Genomic DNA, 16,597 nt, shown 5'->3' on the forward strand with positions numbered 1-16,597 from the left:
GAGCAGTATGTTAAAACTTGTTACGGATAGACATTCCGCTAGCGGAACCCCTCGACAACATCCGGTAAAATGGCAGAGCGCCAAATTAAAATAAAATTACTATAAATATTAAACTTTCATGAAATCACACATGCAATGCACCAAATTAAAGCTACACTTGTTGTTAATCCAGCCAACATGTCAGATTTCAAAAAGGCTTTAAGGCGAAAGTAAAGCATGCGATTATCTGAGGATTGCACCCCACCAAACAAACACATGACGTTCATATTTCAACCCGCCAGGCGCGACACAAAACGCAGAAATAACGATATAATTCATGCCTTACCTTTGAAGATTTTTTGTTGGCACTCCAATATGTCCCATAAACATCACAAATGGTCCTTTTGTTCGATTAATTCCGTCGTTATATCTCCAAAATGTCCATTTATTTGGTGCGTTTGATCCAGAAAAACACTGGTTCCAACTCGCGCAACATGACTCAAAGGAAAAACATCAACCAATTTCTAAAGACTGTTGACATCCAGTGGTAGTGATAAGAACTGCAGGCAAGTGCCACAGAAATCGAGATCCCCATAGAAAATCCATTGAAAAGAGAGTGACCTCAGGTTTTCACCTGCCATATCAGTTCTGTTATACTCACAGACATGATTCAAACTATCTAAATCTGCCAATTATATGCATATCCTAGCTTCTGGGCCTGAGTAGTTTACTTTGGGCACGCTTTTCATCCAGAAGTGAAAATACTGCCCCCTAGCCTGAAGAGGTTTTAAGTGGGGGAGTATCATAGATTTACAGTTTTGCTACCTCTGTAGTCAAACTATTTCGTATAAATCGGAAATTAGCTAGGTTGAGTTTGGTTATTTGAATTACCTTTTTCACCTGCTTTTTAAAAGAGAGGTTGAAATCAAGTATGATTTCCAGGGAACCTAAAATCAGATACCACCTGGAGCTTCTCCCCTGACACATAGACATCTGGCTCAGTAGTATCAGTTGCCCTCTTTGTGAAGAACATGCAGAAGGTTTTTCAACATTGAGATGCAAACATGAGTCACTGAGCCACTTTGTAACCTGGACCATTACAGTAGTGAGTTCTTGTGCAGCTTGTTGTTTGCTCTTTGCATGCACACAGGTGTGCCTTATTAAAAGTGAATTTGTGATTGGCATTTGAGCCAATCAATTGTGTTGTGACAAGGTAAGGGTGGTATACAGAAGATAGCCCTATTTGGTAAAGACCAAGACCATATTATGGCAAGGACAGATCAAATAAGAGAAATGACAGTCCATCGTTAATTTAAAACATGATGGTCAGTCAATTTTGAAACTTTGAACGTTTCTTCAAGTGCAGTCGCAAAACCATCAAGCACTATGATCAAACTGGCTCTCATGAGAACCGCCACAGGAAAGGAAGACCCAGAGTTACCTCTGCTCTCTGCTGCAGAGGATAAGTTCATTAGAGTTACCAGCCTCGGAAATAGCAGCCCAAATAAATGCTTCAGAGTTCAAGAAACAGACACATCTCAACATCAACTATTCAGGGGAGACTCCACATGTGTGGTTCCCACCGTGAAGCTTGGAGGAGGTGGTGTGATGGTACTTTTCTAGTGACTCTGTCTGTGATTTATTTAGAATTTAAGGCACACTTAACCAGCATGGCTACCACAGCATTCTGTAGCAATACGCCATCCCATCTGGTTTGTACTTAGTGGAACTATCAATTGTTTTTTTAACAGGACAATGACCCAAAACACACCTCCAGGCTGTGAAAGGGGTAATTGACTAAGAATGAGTGTGATGGAGTGCTGCATCAGATGACCTGGCCTCCACAATCACCCGACCTCAAGCCAATTGAGATGGTTTGGGATGAGTTGGACTGCAGAGTGAAGGAAAAGCAGCCAACATGTGCTCAGCATATGTGGGAACTCCTCTAAGACTGTTGGAAAAGCATTCCAGGAGAAGCTGGTTAAGAGAATGACAATAGTGTGCAAAGCTGTCAGAGGCAAAGGGTGGCTACTTTGAAGAATCTAAAATATATTTTTAATTGTTTAACACTTTTTTGGTTACTAAATTATTCTATATGGGTTATTTCATAGTTTTGATGTCTTCAATCTGCCTATCCCAGTCTGCTGTCCCCTTTGCTATAAGATGTCCACCATTGTTCATGTACCCAAGGAAGCAAAGGTAACTGAACTAAATGACTATCACCGCGTAGCACTCACTTCTGTCATCATGAAGTGCTTTGAGGGGCTAGTTAAGGATAATATCACCTCTACCTTACATGACACCCTAGACCCACTTCAATTTGCTTACCGCCACAATAGATCCACAGACGATGCAATCGCCATCACACTGCACACTGCCCTATCCCATCTGGACAAGAGGAATACCTATGTAAGAATGCTGTTTATTGACTATAGCACAGCATTCAACAGCATAGTACCCTCCAAGCTCATCATTAAGCTCGGTGCCCTGGGTCTGAACCCCGCCCTGTGCAACTGGGTCCAGGACTTTCTGACGGGCCGCCCCCAAGTGGTGAAGGTAGGAAACAATACCACTTTGCTGATCCTCAAAACTGGGGCCCCACAAGGGTGCATGCTCAGCCCCCTCCTGTACTCCATGTTCACCCATGACTGCGTGGCCACGCACGCCTCCAACTCAATCATCAGGTTAACAGTAGTAGGCCTGATTACCAACAATGACGAAACAGCCTACACTAGTTGGTTTCCACCCAGTTATGCAACCCTACCCCTTAGAGGCTGCTGCCCTATATACACATATACTTGGAATCACTGTCTACTTTGATAATGGAACACTAGTCACTTTAATAATGGTTATATAATGTTTACATACTGCTTTACTCATCTCATATGTATATACTGTATTCTATTCTACTGTAGTCAATTCTACATTTAGTCAATGCCACTCCGACATTGCTCAATCTAGTATTTGTATGTTTCTTAATTCCATTATTTAACTTTTAGATTTGTGTGTATTGTTGTGAATCGTTTTTAGATATTACTGCACTGAGCTAGGAACACAAGCATTTATCTACACCCACAATAGCATCTGCTAATTATGTGTATGTGACCCACACATTTGCTTTGATTTCACTATTATTGTACAATGTAGAAAATAGTGAAAATAAAGAAAAACCCTTGAATGAGTGTGTCAAAACATTTGACTGGTTCTGTATATGATCAAGAGTGGGTGCGCTCCATTCCTGGCAGGCTGATCAGATTCAATCGCAGCTTCAGAGGCTGATAAATCAGCCTTGTAGTCTGTCTGAAGGAGCCTTAGAGAAGAAACAGCCTACAAGGCAGCATACTGATTTATCAGCTTTTGAGGCAGCTATTGAATCTGATCAGCCTGCCAGGAATAAACTTCACCCCCTTTTGGATTATATGCATCAGCCTATGAAGCGCTGACAGCTAATCTGCCTGCAAGGAGCTTTACCTATGAAACAGCCTACAAGTCAGCATCCTGACATCAGCCTCTGTGGCTGCTATCAAATCTGATCAAGCTCTGAGGCTGAAATTGAATCTGATTAGCCTGTCAGGAGTGGAGCTCACCCATTGTAAATATTATCCACAAAACATTAAATGTGTCCCTTATAATTATAAAAGTATCAGTTATACAAGTTAACAACCAGCATTGATAACAAGCTAACTAGCTAACAAGGCTAGCCAAGTTAGAGTTAGCTGCATTGTTCCTTGCATGTGACTGGTTGTGGTCTTCGGGAGCACACAGTCTGGGAGACAGGGCTACCTGTTAGGCATTGTTCAGTGCTTAAATGCCCCATGAGTGCATAGCAATCACATGGCTCCTTGATGAGGTGGTTATCGTGCATCTGAAAAAATTAATGGATGATGCGTGACACTTTTTATTATCTTGTGATCTTGACAAAACAACTTTTGTTATGTCTTGATCATGAGATGAATAAGTTGACATAAGGGAACAATTGTTTTATTCATATGTCCTCTCTGGACAACTGTGCTTACCTTGAGAAGAAACTATAAACTGTTGGCCTCAGGAGATTTTTGAAGTCAAGTGGGATTCTAGTGTGTACTGCCGACAGACACCTTCACTGCACTGAGGCTATTGCAATAGAACATTTTTGTTATCTCGATAACATAGCCTAGCCTACAAACAATACAGTAGCCAATGTAGCTTGTGCTTTTATGCTTGTGTGCACAATGTTATCGATAAAGACAGGACAATGGTGCAGCATCGATTTTAGCATGTACATTTGGTTTTTAAGTGCGATGCCTGCCAGCAATGCCACTACACAACACAACACTAAACAATACATTAATTGCACTATAACAGTGACAAACAGTGCCCACAAACTGTTAGGGCCTACATAAAGCTGTCCCAACAGCAGTTTCAACATCTTACCACTGCTACACCTGGCACCTCAGCGGATCCTTGTCTGGCAGCGAAATAGTTCATTCAGCGTCATTTACTGCCTTTAAAAAAACATAGTTAATATGGCTGACTTGCTTAAACAAATGTGGTTTCAAATTACAATTGAGATGTACAAACTATGGCATAAGGGAACAACCAGCGGAAAAGAGGCAATCCGTAATTTCAAGTAAGACATTAATGAGCGAGCTAGGACGGACGCAACATTAGTCAATATAACTATTTGTTCAGCACTTTTTATATGCACAGAGGCAGAATTCAGAACATAGGCGGTTCTTACAGAGTTCTCCCTGTACACCAAGTCAGATCCGTATGATAAATAAAGGGGGCATACAGTGGTTCCTCCTTTAAAAGTTGTGAACTTGCACCGCGGGACTTAGAGGTACTCAGCATCACGGCTTCATTGCTCCAGACCACCACAAGGGGGAGTTAGAGCACTCATTATGCATTTGGGTCCCAAGGTTTTTATATAACCAAAAATATTGAGTGGTTTCAATGACAAATTTTGCTGCAAGCCACCCTTACCTTGTGGCGTTCTTCAACAAACATGTCTGACAAAACATTATGGTGGAACCAGATGTAAGTTGTTATAACGTCATAACGAGTCAAGCAGAACATGTACAATTGAGAATAATAGTTTGTGCATATTTTTTTTGTCATAAAGTTAATTTACGAAAATTGCTATTTAGCAAGTTATCTGACTAGCTAACATTAGCCAGCTAGCTAGTGTTAGGAGAATGAATTTGTATTTGTGTTGTTAAATCTTTTAGGGACTCCTGAGAAAACCAGCAAACCAGGCTATTGTCTTGTGAAACAGTGGATGTAATGAATTTAGCTAGCTAGAGTATTTACTGCAAATTGAATGTACAATTGTGTAAGCTTGCCTTGCAATACAGCTGAAGTAACATAGCTAGCTAACTATTTACCTGCTTATTGTGTAGTGGAGGATAAAAAATAACTGTATGCCTATGGATGTGCAGCTAGCTACAGTATGTAGCCGATCTGTGTATGGACCCTAAAACGATAGGTTCTGAACTAATATTCATACCAGTCTATGAACCTCAGCTATCATAGTTGTTGTATCAACTTCAAGTCTAAATGGCTTTAATGAAGCATATGGATTGAGTAGAATATAGTAACTTTATTGTGCCAAGGATGCAAGTCCTATATACACATGTACTGTAGATTTCCACATTGTAGCCTGTACATTTAATATATTCACTGATCATGTACTCTTCCTTGGTAAATAAAGGTGTGGTTCAGGTATGAATCTCTGAAACATTATTTTTCAGTCATATCAAAGTCCATTATTTGAATGATGCTGTGTCTGCATGTATGTATTACAATTATACACTTCAACAGTGTTAACCACCTGTGGCTCCTGGGATGTCAATGATTACACATTGAAACATGATTGATTTGTAATTCATATATACAGAAATAAAACTATGCATATCTAACTCCCGTCGTCTGCATTAATCTGAGGACACAGGAAAGTATTTCAGTAAAACACTTAATTACAACCAGTGGAGACTGTGAAAGAAGACAGCATATGATTCATGAATTACAGTGCTACCATAATCTTCTCTCAGTTCATTACAATTGCAGTGTCTCCTAACCAGCCATAGGCTCCTAGTTGGACCGAAGGTTATCTTAAGAGCAGGTGAGGTGACAATGATGGGACTGGCTTCCTCTCTCAAATCAAAACATACCTGCAGACGAGAGAGCATGATTAAGCCTTGTTTTTTTATTCTAACACAGTCAGTCATCTTAAAACCTCTAATGACTCCCCATCCCGCATGAGGGAGCGTAATCATCGCCTGACACTAATTAGCATAACGCAACGGACATAAATATTCCTAGAAAATAGTCCTATTCATGAAAATCACAAATGAAATATATTGAGACACAGCTTAGCCTTTTGTTAATCACCCTGTCATCTCAGATTTTAAAAATATGCTTTACAGCCAAAGCTAGACAAGCATTTGTGTAAGTTTATCGATAGCCTAGCATAGCATTTTGTCCAGCTACCAGCAGGTAACTTGGTCACTGAAATCAGAAAAGCAATCTAATTAAATCGTTTACCTTTGATGAGCTTCGGATGTTTTCACTCACGAAACTCCCAGTTAGATAGCAAATTTTCCTTTTTTTTCCCTCCGTTTGTTCTTCAGGTTTGGCTGAGAAATCACCCCCGGAAATTGCAGTCACGAAAACGGCGAGAAATATTCCAAATTAGCTCCATAAACATGGCAAACGTTGTTTATAATCAATCCTCAAGGTGTTTTTCAAATATTTATTTGATAATATATCCATCGGGACAATTCATTTTTCAGTAGGACCGATTGGAGTAATGGCTACCTCTGTATTTTACGCGAGAATCTCTCTGGGAGCATCAGGTGACCACTTGCGCAATGTAGCCGCCTACGGGTATTCTTCAACATAAATGTGTAAAACTACATCACAATGCTGTAGACACCTAAGGGAATACGGAGAAAGAGTAATCTGGTTGATAGCCCATTCACTACTCAATAGGGACGCATTAGAACGCAGCGCTTTCAAAACATGAGGCACTTCCGGATTGGATTTTTCTCAGGCTTTCGCCTGCAACATCAGTTCTGTTATACTCACAGACAATATTTTTACAGTTTTGGAAACTTTAAAGTGTTGTCTATCCTAAGCTGTCAATTATGTGCATATTCTAGCATCTTGTCCTGACAAAATATCCCGTTTACTACGGGAACATTTTTTTTCCAAAAATGAAAATACTGCCCCCTAGTCACAACAGGTTTTAAATCAAATCAATTCAAATCAAATTTTATTTGTCACATACACATGGTTAGCAGATGTTAATGCGAGTGTAGCGAAATGCTTGTGCTTCTAGTTCCGACAATGCAGTAATAACCAACAAGTAATCTAACTAACAATTCCTAAACTACTGTCTTATACACAGTGTAAGGGGATAAAGAATATGTACATAAGGATATATGAATGAGTGATGGTACAGAGCAGCATAGGCAAGATACAGTAGATGGTATCGAGTACAGTATATACATATGAGATGAGTATGTAAACAAAGTGGCATAGTTAAAGTGGCTAGTGATACATGTATTACATAAGGATGCAGTCGATGATATAGAGTACAGTATATACATATGCATATGAGATGAATAATGTAGGGTAAGTAACATTATATAAGGTAGCATTGTTTAAAGTGGCTAGTGATATATTTACATCATTTCCCATCAATTCCCCTTATTAAAGTGGCTGGAGTTGAGTCAGTGTCAGTGTGTTGGCAGCAGCCACTCAATGTTAGTGGTGGCTGTTTAACAGTCTGATGGCCTTGAGATAGAAGCTGTTTTTCAGTCTCTCAGTCCCAGCTTTGATGCACCTGTACTGACCTCGCCTTCTGCATGATAGCGGGGTGAACAGGCAGTGGCTCGGGTGGTTGATGTCCTTGATGATCTTTATGGCCTTCCTGTAACATCGGGTGGTGTAGGTGTCCTGGAGGGCAGGTAGTTTGCCCCCGGTGATGCGTTGTGCAGACCTCACTACCCTCTGGAGAGCCTTACGGTTGTGGGCGGAGCAGTTTCCGTACCAGGCGGTGATACAGCCCGCCAGGATGCTCTCGATTGTGCATCTGTAGATCATCTCCTTAGTTTTGTTGACGTTGAGTGTGAGGTTATTTTCCTGACACCACACTCCGAGGGCCCTCACCTCCTCCCTGTAGGCCGTCTCATCGTTGTTGGTAATCAAGCCTACCACTGTTGTGTCGTCCGCAAACTTGATGATTGAGTTGGAGGCGTGCGTGGCCACGCAGTCGTGGATGAACAGGGAGTACAGGAGAGGGCTCAGAACGGACCCTTGTAGGGCCCCAGTGTTGAGGATCAGCGGGGAGGAGATGTTGTTACCTACCCTCACCACCTGGGGGCGGCCCGTCAGGAAGTCCAGTACCCAGTTGCACAGGGCGGGGTCGAGACCCAGGGTCTCGAGCTTGATGACGAGCTTGGAGGGTACTATGGTGTTGAATGCCGAGCTGTAGTCGATGAACAGCATTCTCACATAGGTATTCCTCTTGTCCAGATGGGTTAGGGCAGTGTGCAGTGTGGTTGAGATTGCATCGTCTTTGGACCTATTTGGGCGGTAAGCAAATTGGAGTGGGTCTAGGGTGTCAGGTAGGGTGGAGGTGATATGGTCCTTGACTAGTCTCTCAAAGCACTTCATGATGACGGAAGTGAGTGCTACGGGGCGGTAGTCGTTTAGCTCAGTTACCTTAGCTTTCTTGGGAACAGGAACAATGGTGGCCCTCTGGAAGCATGTGGGAACAGCAGACTGGTATAGGGATAGATTGAATATGTCCGTAAACACACCAGCCAGCTGGTCTGCGCATGCTCTGAGGGCGCGGCTGGGGATGCCGTCTGGGCCTGCAGCCTTGCGAGGGTTAACACGTTTAAATGTTTTACTCACCTCGGCTGCAGTGAAGGAGAGACCGCATGTTTCCGTTGCAGGCCGTGTCAGTGGCACTGTATTGTCCTCAAAGCGGGCAAAAAAGTTATTTAGTCTGCCTGGAAGCAAGACATCCTGGTCCGTAACTGGTCTGGATTTCTTCCTGTAGTCCGTGATTGACTGTAGACCCACATGCCTCTTGTGTCTGAGCCGTTGAATTGAGATTCTACTTTGTCTCTGTACTGACGCTTAGCTTGTTTGATAGCCTTACGGAGGGAATAGCTGCACTGTTTGTATTCAGTCATGTTACCAGACACCTTGCCCTGATTGAAAGCAGTGGTTCGCGCTTTCAGTTTCACGCGAATGCTGCCATCAATCCACGGTTTCTGGTTAGGGAATGTTTTAATCATTGCTATGGGAACAACATCTTCAACGCACGTTCTAATGAACTCGCACACCGAATCAGCGTATTCGTCAATGTTGTTATCTGACGCAATAAGAAACATGTCCCAGTCCACGTGATGGAAGCAGTCTTGGAGTGTGGAGTCAGCTTGGTCAGACCAGCGTTGGACAGACCTCAGCGTGTTTTTGTCTGTAGGCAGGTATCAGCAAAATGGAGTCGTGGTCAGCTTTTCCGAAAGGGGGGCGGGGCAGGGCCTTATATGCGTCGCGGAAGTTAGAGTAACAGTGATCCAAGGTTTTTCCACCCCTGGTTGCGCAATCAATATGCTGATAAAATTTAGGGAGTCTTGTTTTCAGATTAGCCTTGTTAAAATCCCCAGCAACAATGAATGCAGCCTCCGGATAAATGGTTTCCAGTTTGCAAAGAGTTAAATAAAGTTTGTTCAGAGCCATCGATGTGTCTGCTTGGGGGGATATATACGGCTGTGATTATAATCGAAGAGAATTCTCTTGGTAGATAATGCGGTCTACATTTGATTGTGAGGAATTCTAAATCAGGTGAACAGAAGGATTTGAGTTCCTGTATGTTTCTTTCATCGCACCATGCCTCGTTAGCCATAAGGCATACACCCCCACCCCTCTTCTTACCAGAAAGGTGTTTGTTTCTGTCGGCGCGATGCGTGGAGAAACCCGTTGGCTGCACCGCTTCGGATAGCGTCTCTCCAGTGAGCCATGTTTCCGTGAAGCACAGAACGTTACAGCCTCTGATGTCCCTCTGGAATGCTACCCTTGCTCGGATTTCATCAACCTTGTTGTCAAGAGACTGGACATTGGCAAGAAGAATGCTAGGAAGTGGGGCACGATGTGCCCGTCTCCGTAGTCTGACCAGAAGACCGCCTTGTTTCCCTCTTTTTCGGAGTCGTTTTTTTGGGTCGCTGCATGCGATCCATTCCGTTGTCCTGTTTGTAAGGCAGAACACAGGATCCGCGTCGCGAAAAACATATTCTTGGTCGTACTGATGGTGAGTTGACGCTGATCTTATATACAGTAGTTCTTCTCGACTGTATGTAATGAAACCTAAGATGTCCTGGGGTACTAATGTAAGAAATAACACGTTAAAAAAAACAAAAAACTGCATAGTTTCCTAGGAACGCGAAGCGAGGCGGCCATCTCTGTCGGCGCCGGAACTACTGGTGAAAATGTAAAACTGACCTTGGATCATTAACTTTGGGATTATTACATCTCTGTCTGTATTTCAATGTAAAGCATCTCTTTAATAATACTTCCTGTTGACCCGACCAAGTGACATCTCACCTATGAACATGCTGTGCCCTCTGTGTCAGCCGATTCAGATGCAGCAGGGGTTCACCAACACAGCTGATATAACCTAGAGGATTTAGGGAGAAGGGTGAGAGACACTTAAGTGAAGAGAATTGAAGAAGAGAGACTTATTTTGTGTGTGTGTGGTCTCACCTTCTGTCCACACTAAGTGGCTCCTGAGTACTTTATGCTGAAAACAGATACTTGAGGACAAACAATAGAAGATAATGTCAATAGAAGATAATGTGAAAGCAAGCCAAGCGAAAGCAAGCCAAGCGTTTGTGTAAGTTTATTGATTGCTCGACAAAACATTATGTACACTTAGCATCAAGTAGCTTGGTCACGAAAATCAGAAAAGCAATCAAATTAATCGTTTACCTTTGATGATCTTCGGATGTTTTCACTCAGACTCCCAGTTACACAATAAATGGTCCTTTTGTTCCATAAAGATTATTTTTATATCCAAAATACCTCCGTCTGTTTGGCGCGTTATATTCAGAAATCCACAGGAAAGAGCGGTTACGGCAACGCAGACGAAAATTCCAAATAATATCTGTAATGTCCACAGAAACATGTCAAATGTTTTTTATAATCAATCATCAGGTTGTTTTTAAAATATATAATCAATAATATATCAACCGGAACTGTCTTTATCAGTAGGAGAGGGAGAGGCAATGGCAGCCCAAACTCTGTTGCGCGAGCAAAACTCATGCGAACACCTGATGCGATGTTATCTTTCTCACTCGTTTTTCAAAATAAAAGCCTGAAACTATGTCTGAAGACTGTTGACACCTTGAGGAAGCGATAGGAAAATGAATCTGGTTGATATCCCTTTAAATGGAGCAAAGGCTGGCTATGGAACATGGATTTTTTAAAATAGAAGCCACTTCCTTGTTTGATTTTCCTCAGGGTTTCACCTGCAGTATCAGTTCTGTTATACTCACAGACAATATTTTTACAGTTTTGGAAACTTTAGAGTGTTTTCTATCCTAATCTGTTAATTATGTGCATATTCTAGCGTCTGGTCCTGAGACATAGGCCATTTACTTTGGGAACGTTATTTTTCCAAACATAAAAATATTGCCAGGGACCCTCTGCACACATAGACAACAGCCATCCTCGAAGCATCGTTACCCATCGCTCCACAAAAGCCGCAGCCCTTGCAGAGCAAGGGGAAAAACTACTTCAAGCTCTCAGAGCGAGTGACATCACTGATTGAAACGCTATAATATTAATCAAATTAAGTAAGGCAAATTTCTTAAAATCTATCCCATATACTATGTTATTACAAAAAAGGTTTTGAATTCTCTGTTAATGCTAATACGGAATTCTATCAAATGCTTCTCAAAGATGCTCTCTGGTAGTCAAACTAGCAATAATTTGGCTGAGAATGGCTGAGAATTAAATGAGGTGCCACAGAATGCTGCGAACCACGGTATAAGCAGACAATGAAAGCTCTTACAATATTTGATGATTACATTTCCCTAGAACAGGTTATAGGCTGTGTGTGCATCATCAAGTCAGAACAGTAGGCAAAATTAAGACGGGTAAATAGACCAAATTATTAGGATGAGGCACATGGGCTACTAATATCTTACAATTTTATAAATGTTATTTAACCTTTATTTAACTAGGCAAATGAGTTAAGAACAAATTCTTATTTACAATGATGGCCTACTATATAACATACACTGTTTTTAGCTACAGTATACATATCTCCCTGGCATATTACATAATTTATGCAGCACCATACAATCCATTTTTGTACTCACCTTGTTGCGCTGTGCTCACATGAACAGGAAGGTGGTGCGGCGGTCCTTTGTGTGCAAATTATGCCATCAAAGTCTGGCCTTCTCTGGATTTATGGTGCATTCAAAACAACTGGAGGCCAGATTTACAATTCCGAGTTGAGACAGTTCAAAATGTATTTTCCCAGTCTGAGCGTTTTTATTCCCGACTTCCCAGTTGTCTTGCACTCCATAAAGTCAAGTTTTCACAGTTCTGAGTTAACAGTTGTTTTGAGCGCGGCACAAATCATGCTTTATTGACAGCATGGCCAATGTTGAATGTCTATCATTTTAAACTTGGAAAAGAGCCCTTTATAATCCCAGATTTGGGACCACACTGCTACGGTCACTGATTCCTTCCAAACCACTGGTTGAATTTGCGATTTCCAACTTGTTGTGTAATGTTTATGTCCAATGGCCGATGAGCACAGATACATTTTATCTATAATTTCTCTTCCTTATTTCTCTTCATATGACAAGGATTAAAAAGGATTTGCCAGTAGATTGCCGACTTGATTCATGATGACTCCTAGTGTAACGGATGTGAAACGGCTAGTTTAGTTAGCGGTGCGCGCTAAATAGTGTTTCAATCGGTGACTTCACTTGCTCTGAGACCTTGAAGTAGTAGTTCCCCCTGCTCTGCAAGGGCCGCGGCTTTTGTGGAGTGATGGGTAATGATGCTTCGAGGGTGACTGTTGTTGATGAGTGCAGAGGGTCCCTGGTTCGCACCCGAGTATGGCCGAGGGGGCGGCCTAAAGTTATACTGTTACACTAGCTAAGATTGAAAGTATGATGTTGACATGATCAGTTCAATCAACGTTACTGCACATATAACGTGATTTGACGTTATTTTGTTTGTGGCCAATGACCTTGAGCCTTCTTGGATGGGCACTTCTGTAACTCTATGGCAGCACCCAAAGGGCTAGAATTTTCGAGGTCTCCTCTTAGACTTTGCAGTGACGTAGTGTCCCCATGAGTGACAGAACTGGCTTGCCCCACCACCACAAAGCATTGAGCTAGGCTGAAACACCTGCATTTTGGAGCTGCCTTACTCAAGAAAACAAAAGAGAGACCATGTTTGTACGTGGCTTTATTAATACAATGATATATTATTTTTACATTGTGTGCAAACTGATGTGTGACATGTATTAATGCCAAAATAACATGCAAGCCCCAGCTGACCTGATTGAAGGGTCGCCACTGCAATGGTGTAAAATGTAGCTATCTACTGTGAACCTCTGTTGGGAATTTGGCATGGCCAAACAATCACCGCAGTAGCTTATGCAAGGAAGCAACATGCCTAATTTAACTTTCCTTATAATATATTATTATGGACTATTGAACTTAAACAAATGCTATGCAATGCAATGCATACCATGCAGCATTGCTCATCTTACCTGACAGTCCCAGAAACAAGATGCAATCATTTCTGCTTAGCGGTCTTGCATGTTTAAAAAAAATGGTTTTGTCTGCAGACATCCACCCCTTGTTACAGATATGGCCCGCTGGAATACTGGATACACAGAAATATCGGAGTTTTCAACCGGCAAGTGGATCAGATCTGTCAGTGTGTGAAGAAACTAAATGCCAGGTTTTGCCCTTGTCGTACAGTAAAAGTGAAAACATCCTTTAATTAATTTGTTGCCAGGTTCATGTAACACATACTGTCATGTTGGGAAGATTCTGAGAACATTGCACTTATTTAATATGCCATAAAAGAAGCACTCCTGGTTTGAATTGGGCAAATAATCAAGATCAGCTTTTCTTCAGGTGTGCTAGTTCTGGAATAGACCAAATAAGTGGAATTGACAGGCAACACCCAAAGGGTGCCTACTATGCAGGACAGTCATTAATAAGGTGAATATTCACATTTCTATCATAAAATCATAGTTGTAGTAAGTTTATACAGAAGCCTACACATAAAAGGAGACATGCGTTTCTAAATGAACAACCGCATTGCTTTATTGCCATTTCAGCATACATCCAACACCCTATGCATTTTGGCTAAATGAAGCAGCATTTACATATTTGTCGTGTGTGTCAACATACAGTTTTAAAAATTAGGATTCATTTTTCTTTACATATGATACATTTTTGCACACATGTTTATAAATATCAATAAAATCTGTCAAACTTATCACAAACCATCTAAACCAGCCTTGAAATTATGTAACTTTTTTGTATTCACAGCTCCGTTTAATTCTTACACAAATTCTCAGTGTATGTATCTATCAATACAGAAAAATATATAAAACTGTGACCAACCAGAGATTTACAGTTTGGCCGAAAGGCTAGTAAGGTCAAATGCCAAACAAAAGCACATGTTCCTGTGACTGACAGAGTAGAAGTGGTTTAGAGCAACCTTCCTGTCTCCACTTCTACTCATAACTGCTGTTTGACAACCTGTAATTGTATGAAAGGATTTTACCAAAAAACACAACATAGAAATGTACCTCTGGTGGGATACATAAAAGTTTAAACCCTAAAAAGAAAACTAAAATATGAAAACAGAAGGGAAAAGGGCATCTTGCTCCAAAGCAGGTAATGTACCTCAGCCCAGGGAGAGCGAAGCCAGAGTTCTGTGGTTTACAACTTCCCTATTGAAGTATATCCACTGACGCAAGTGTCTCATGACACCGGTTAGGGATGTCAGTTCACTTATGGTATTATGATAACACGATGTATTGATACTGTGTAAGCCCAGTAAGACACTGCCCCGAACGTTGTTCTCTTCACTGTTTAACCTACACTGAGGACATTTCATGGTATATGCCAATTAGTGTTGAATAAGGGCTACTGATTATAAATATCAGTGTGATTTATGGTGAATGGCATGGTATGGAGAAACCACATGATCGCTCAGAACTAGGACACCAAGAGATGTGTCAAGTGGGTTGCTTGCTGAAGTGTACATGTGTCAATGAATCTATGCTACAGGTTAACTATTCACACCAGCACAACTTTCAGAGTCAAAGACAATGTAACGCAGGATATTTTTCTGAGCCTGCAGCAGCCTCCACTCCAAGCCATTACACAATGGCTTCTTGGTGATGGAGTTTTGTGTTGATTTCCTTGCAGTCAATGTAATAAAGAAAGCACATGTGCAATCCGTCGAGCCTCCAGTTCAGGCACTCTCCTCCGTGAACACGGAAAATACCAAAATTAGTTCATTCAGGTTCTCTATCAAAACCAAGCGAATAAATACAAAACAACCAAGTGACCAGATTACATTGATCCTTAGTGTTGACTCTTCAGGTGAATCTCTGTGCAAAAAAATGATGGGACTTTTAGAGTCTCATCCTTATTGGCTCCTCAGAATGTGGAAGCCAATGTGTAATTGGAGTGAAAGGCAGATAAAGGAGAGGATGTCCCTCCCCAGTCAGCAGTCACAATAGTAGAGTATGTTATGAGGTTAGGTTGAGACTGATAGAATGAGAGTGAGACGACTCCACCCCTTCCCATGGAAACCCTGTAACAGTCAATAGGTCAAGGGCCTACCCTCATCTAAAACCCCCGCTTTGCTAATATGTTGTGTTCTACACATGTAGTACATCGAAACCGGTATCATACATTGAATTCCTTTACATCAGCAGGACCTAAACTCTTTCTTCCCTTTGCGTATTTGAGATTAAAAGAAATAATAAAACATTGTTCCCCATTCTGGAGAACCGCTCCAAGAACTTCTGAAGTTCTGAGAAAGTCCAGGATGTAGTTGCTCCTCCCACCGTGATTTGATAGTGAGGGGAGATAATGGAGGTAATGATGCCTGGCTGGTGGCAGGGTAGATATGTAAACATTATAGACGGCTCCAACAGAGGAGCCGTAATGGAACAACTCCATTCTGTACACATTCTCTGCTGGGTTATCTGGGACCGAGCATGAGGCCGTGGGTTGGGCCTTCACTGAGCTCTGACACAGAGTAGGGGTAGTGTATTATCTGAGTTACGGTGGATGGTGAGTTTAGTCTCTCCTCCTCAGGCCCAGTTGAGGTTGAAGCCCTTGGAGAGCATGACAGACTCCAGGTCCTTGTCCTCCTCCTTCTCACTGAGCCTCTGCTCCTCCAGGAGGGCTACCAGGGAGTCTCTTTGCTCCACCACCTCCAGCATCTCATTCAAGATGTGCTTCTCCTGCGCCAGCTCTACCTCAGTCTTCATGTGGTCTGAAGAGGAGAGGGGGATGAAAGCAAGAGAAAGAGGGACATAAGTAGAGAATTCATATATGGAGAG

At 41.8% G+C, this 16,597-nt stretch overlaps 1 protein-coding gene across 1 annotated transcript in view; it reads right to left on the reverse strand.

The window, feature by feature from the left end:
* Positions 1-13,977: 13,977 nt before the first annotated feature.
* Positions 13,978-16,597, reverse strand: part of LOC135509161 (protein-methionine sulfoxide oxidase mical3a-like) — a 112,118-nt gene continuing 109,498 nt past the window's right edge. The window contains 1 exon segment of the mRNA XM_064929579.1: positions 13,978-16,530. Within this exon segment, the coding sequence (XP_064785651.1) occupies positions 16,346-16,530 (185 nt within the window). The 3' untranslated portion in view covers positions 13,978-16,345.

This window comes from Oncorhynchus masou, chromosome 22, assembly GCF_036934945.1.
Source record: "Oncorhynchus masou masou isolate Uvic2021 chromosome 22, UVic_Omas_1.1, whole genome shotgun sequence".
Taxonomy (NCBI): Eukaryota; Metazoa; Chordata; class Actinopteri; order Salmoniformes; family Salmonidae; genus Oncorhynchus; species Oncorhynchus masou.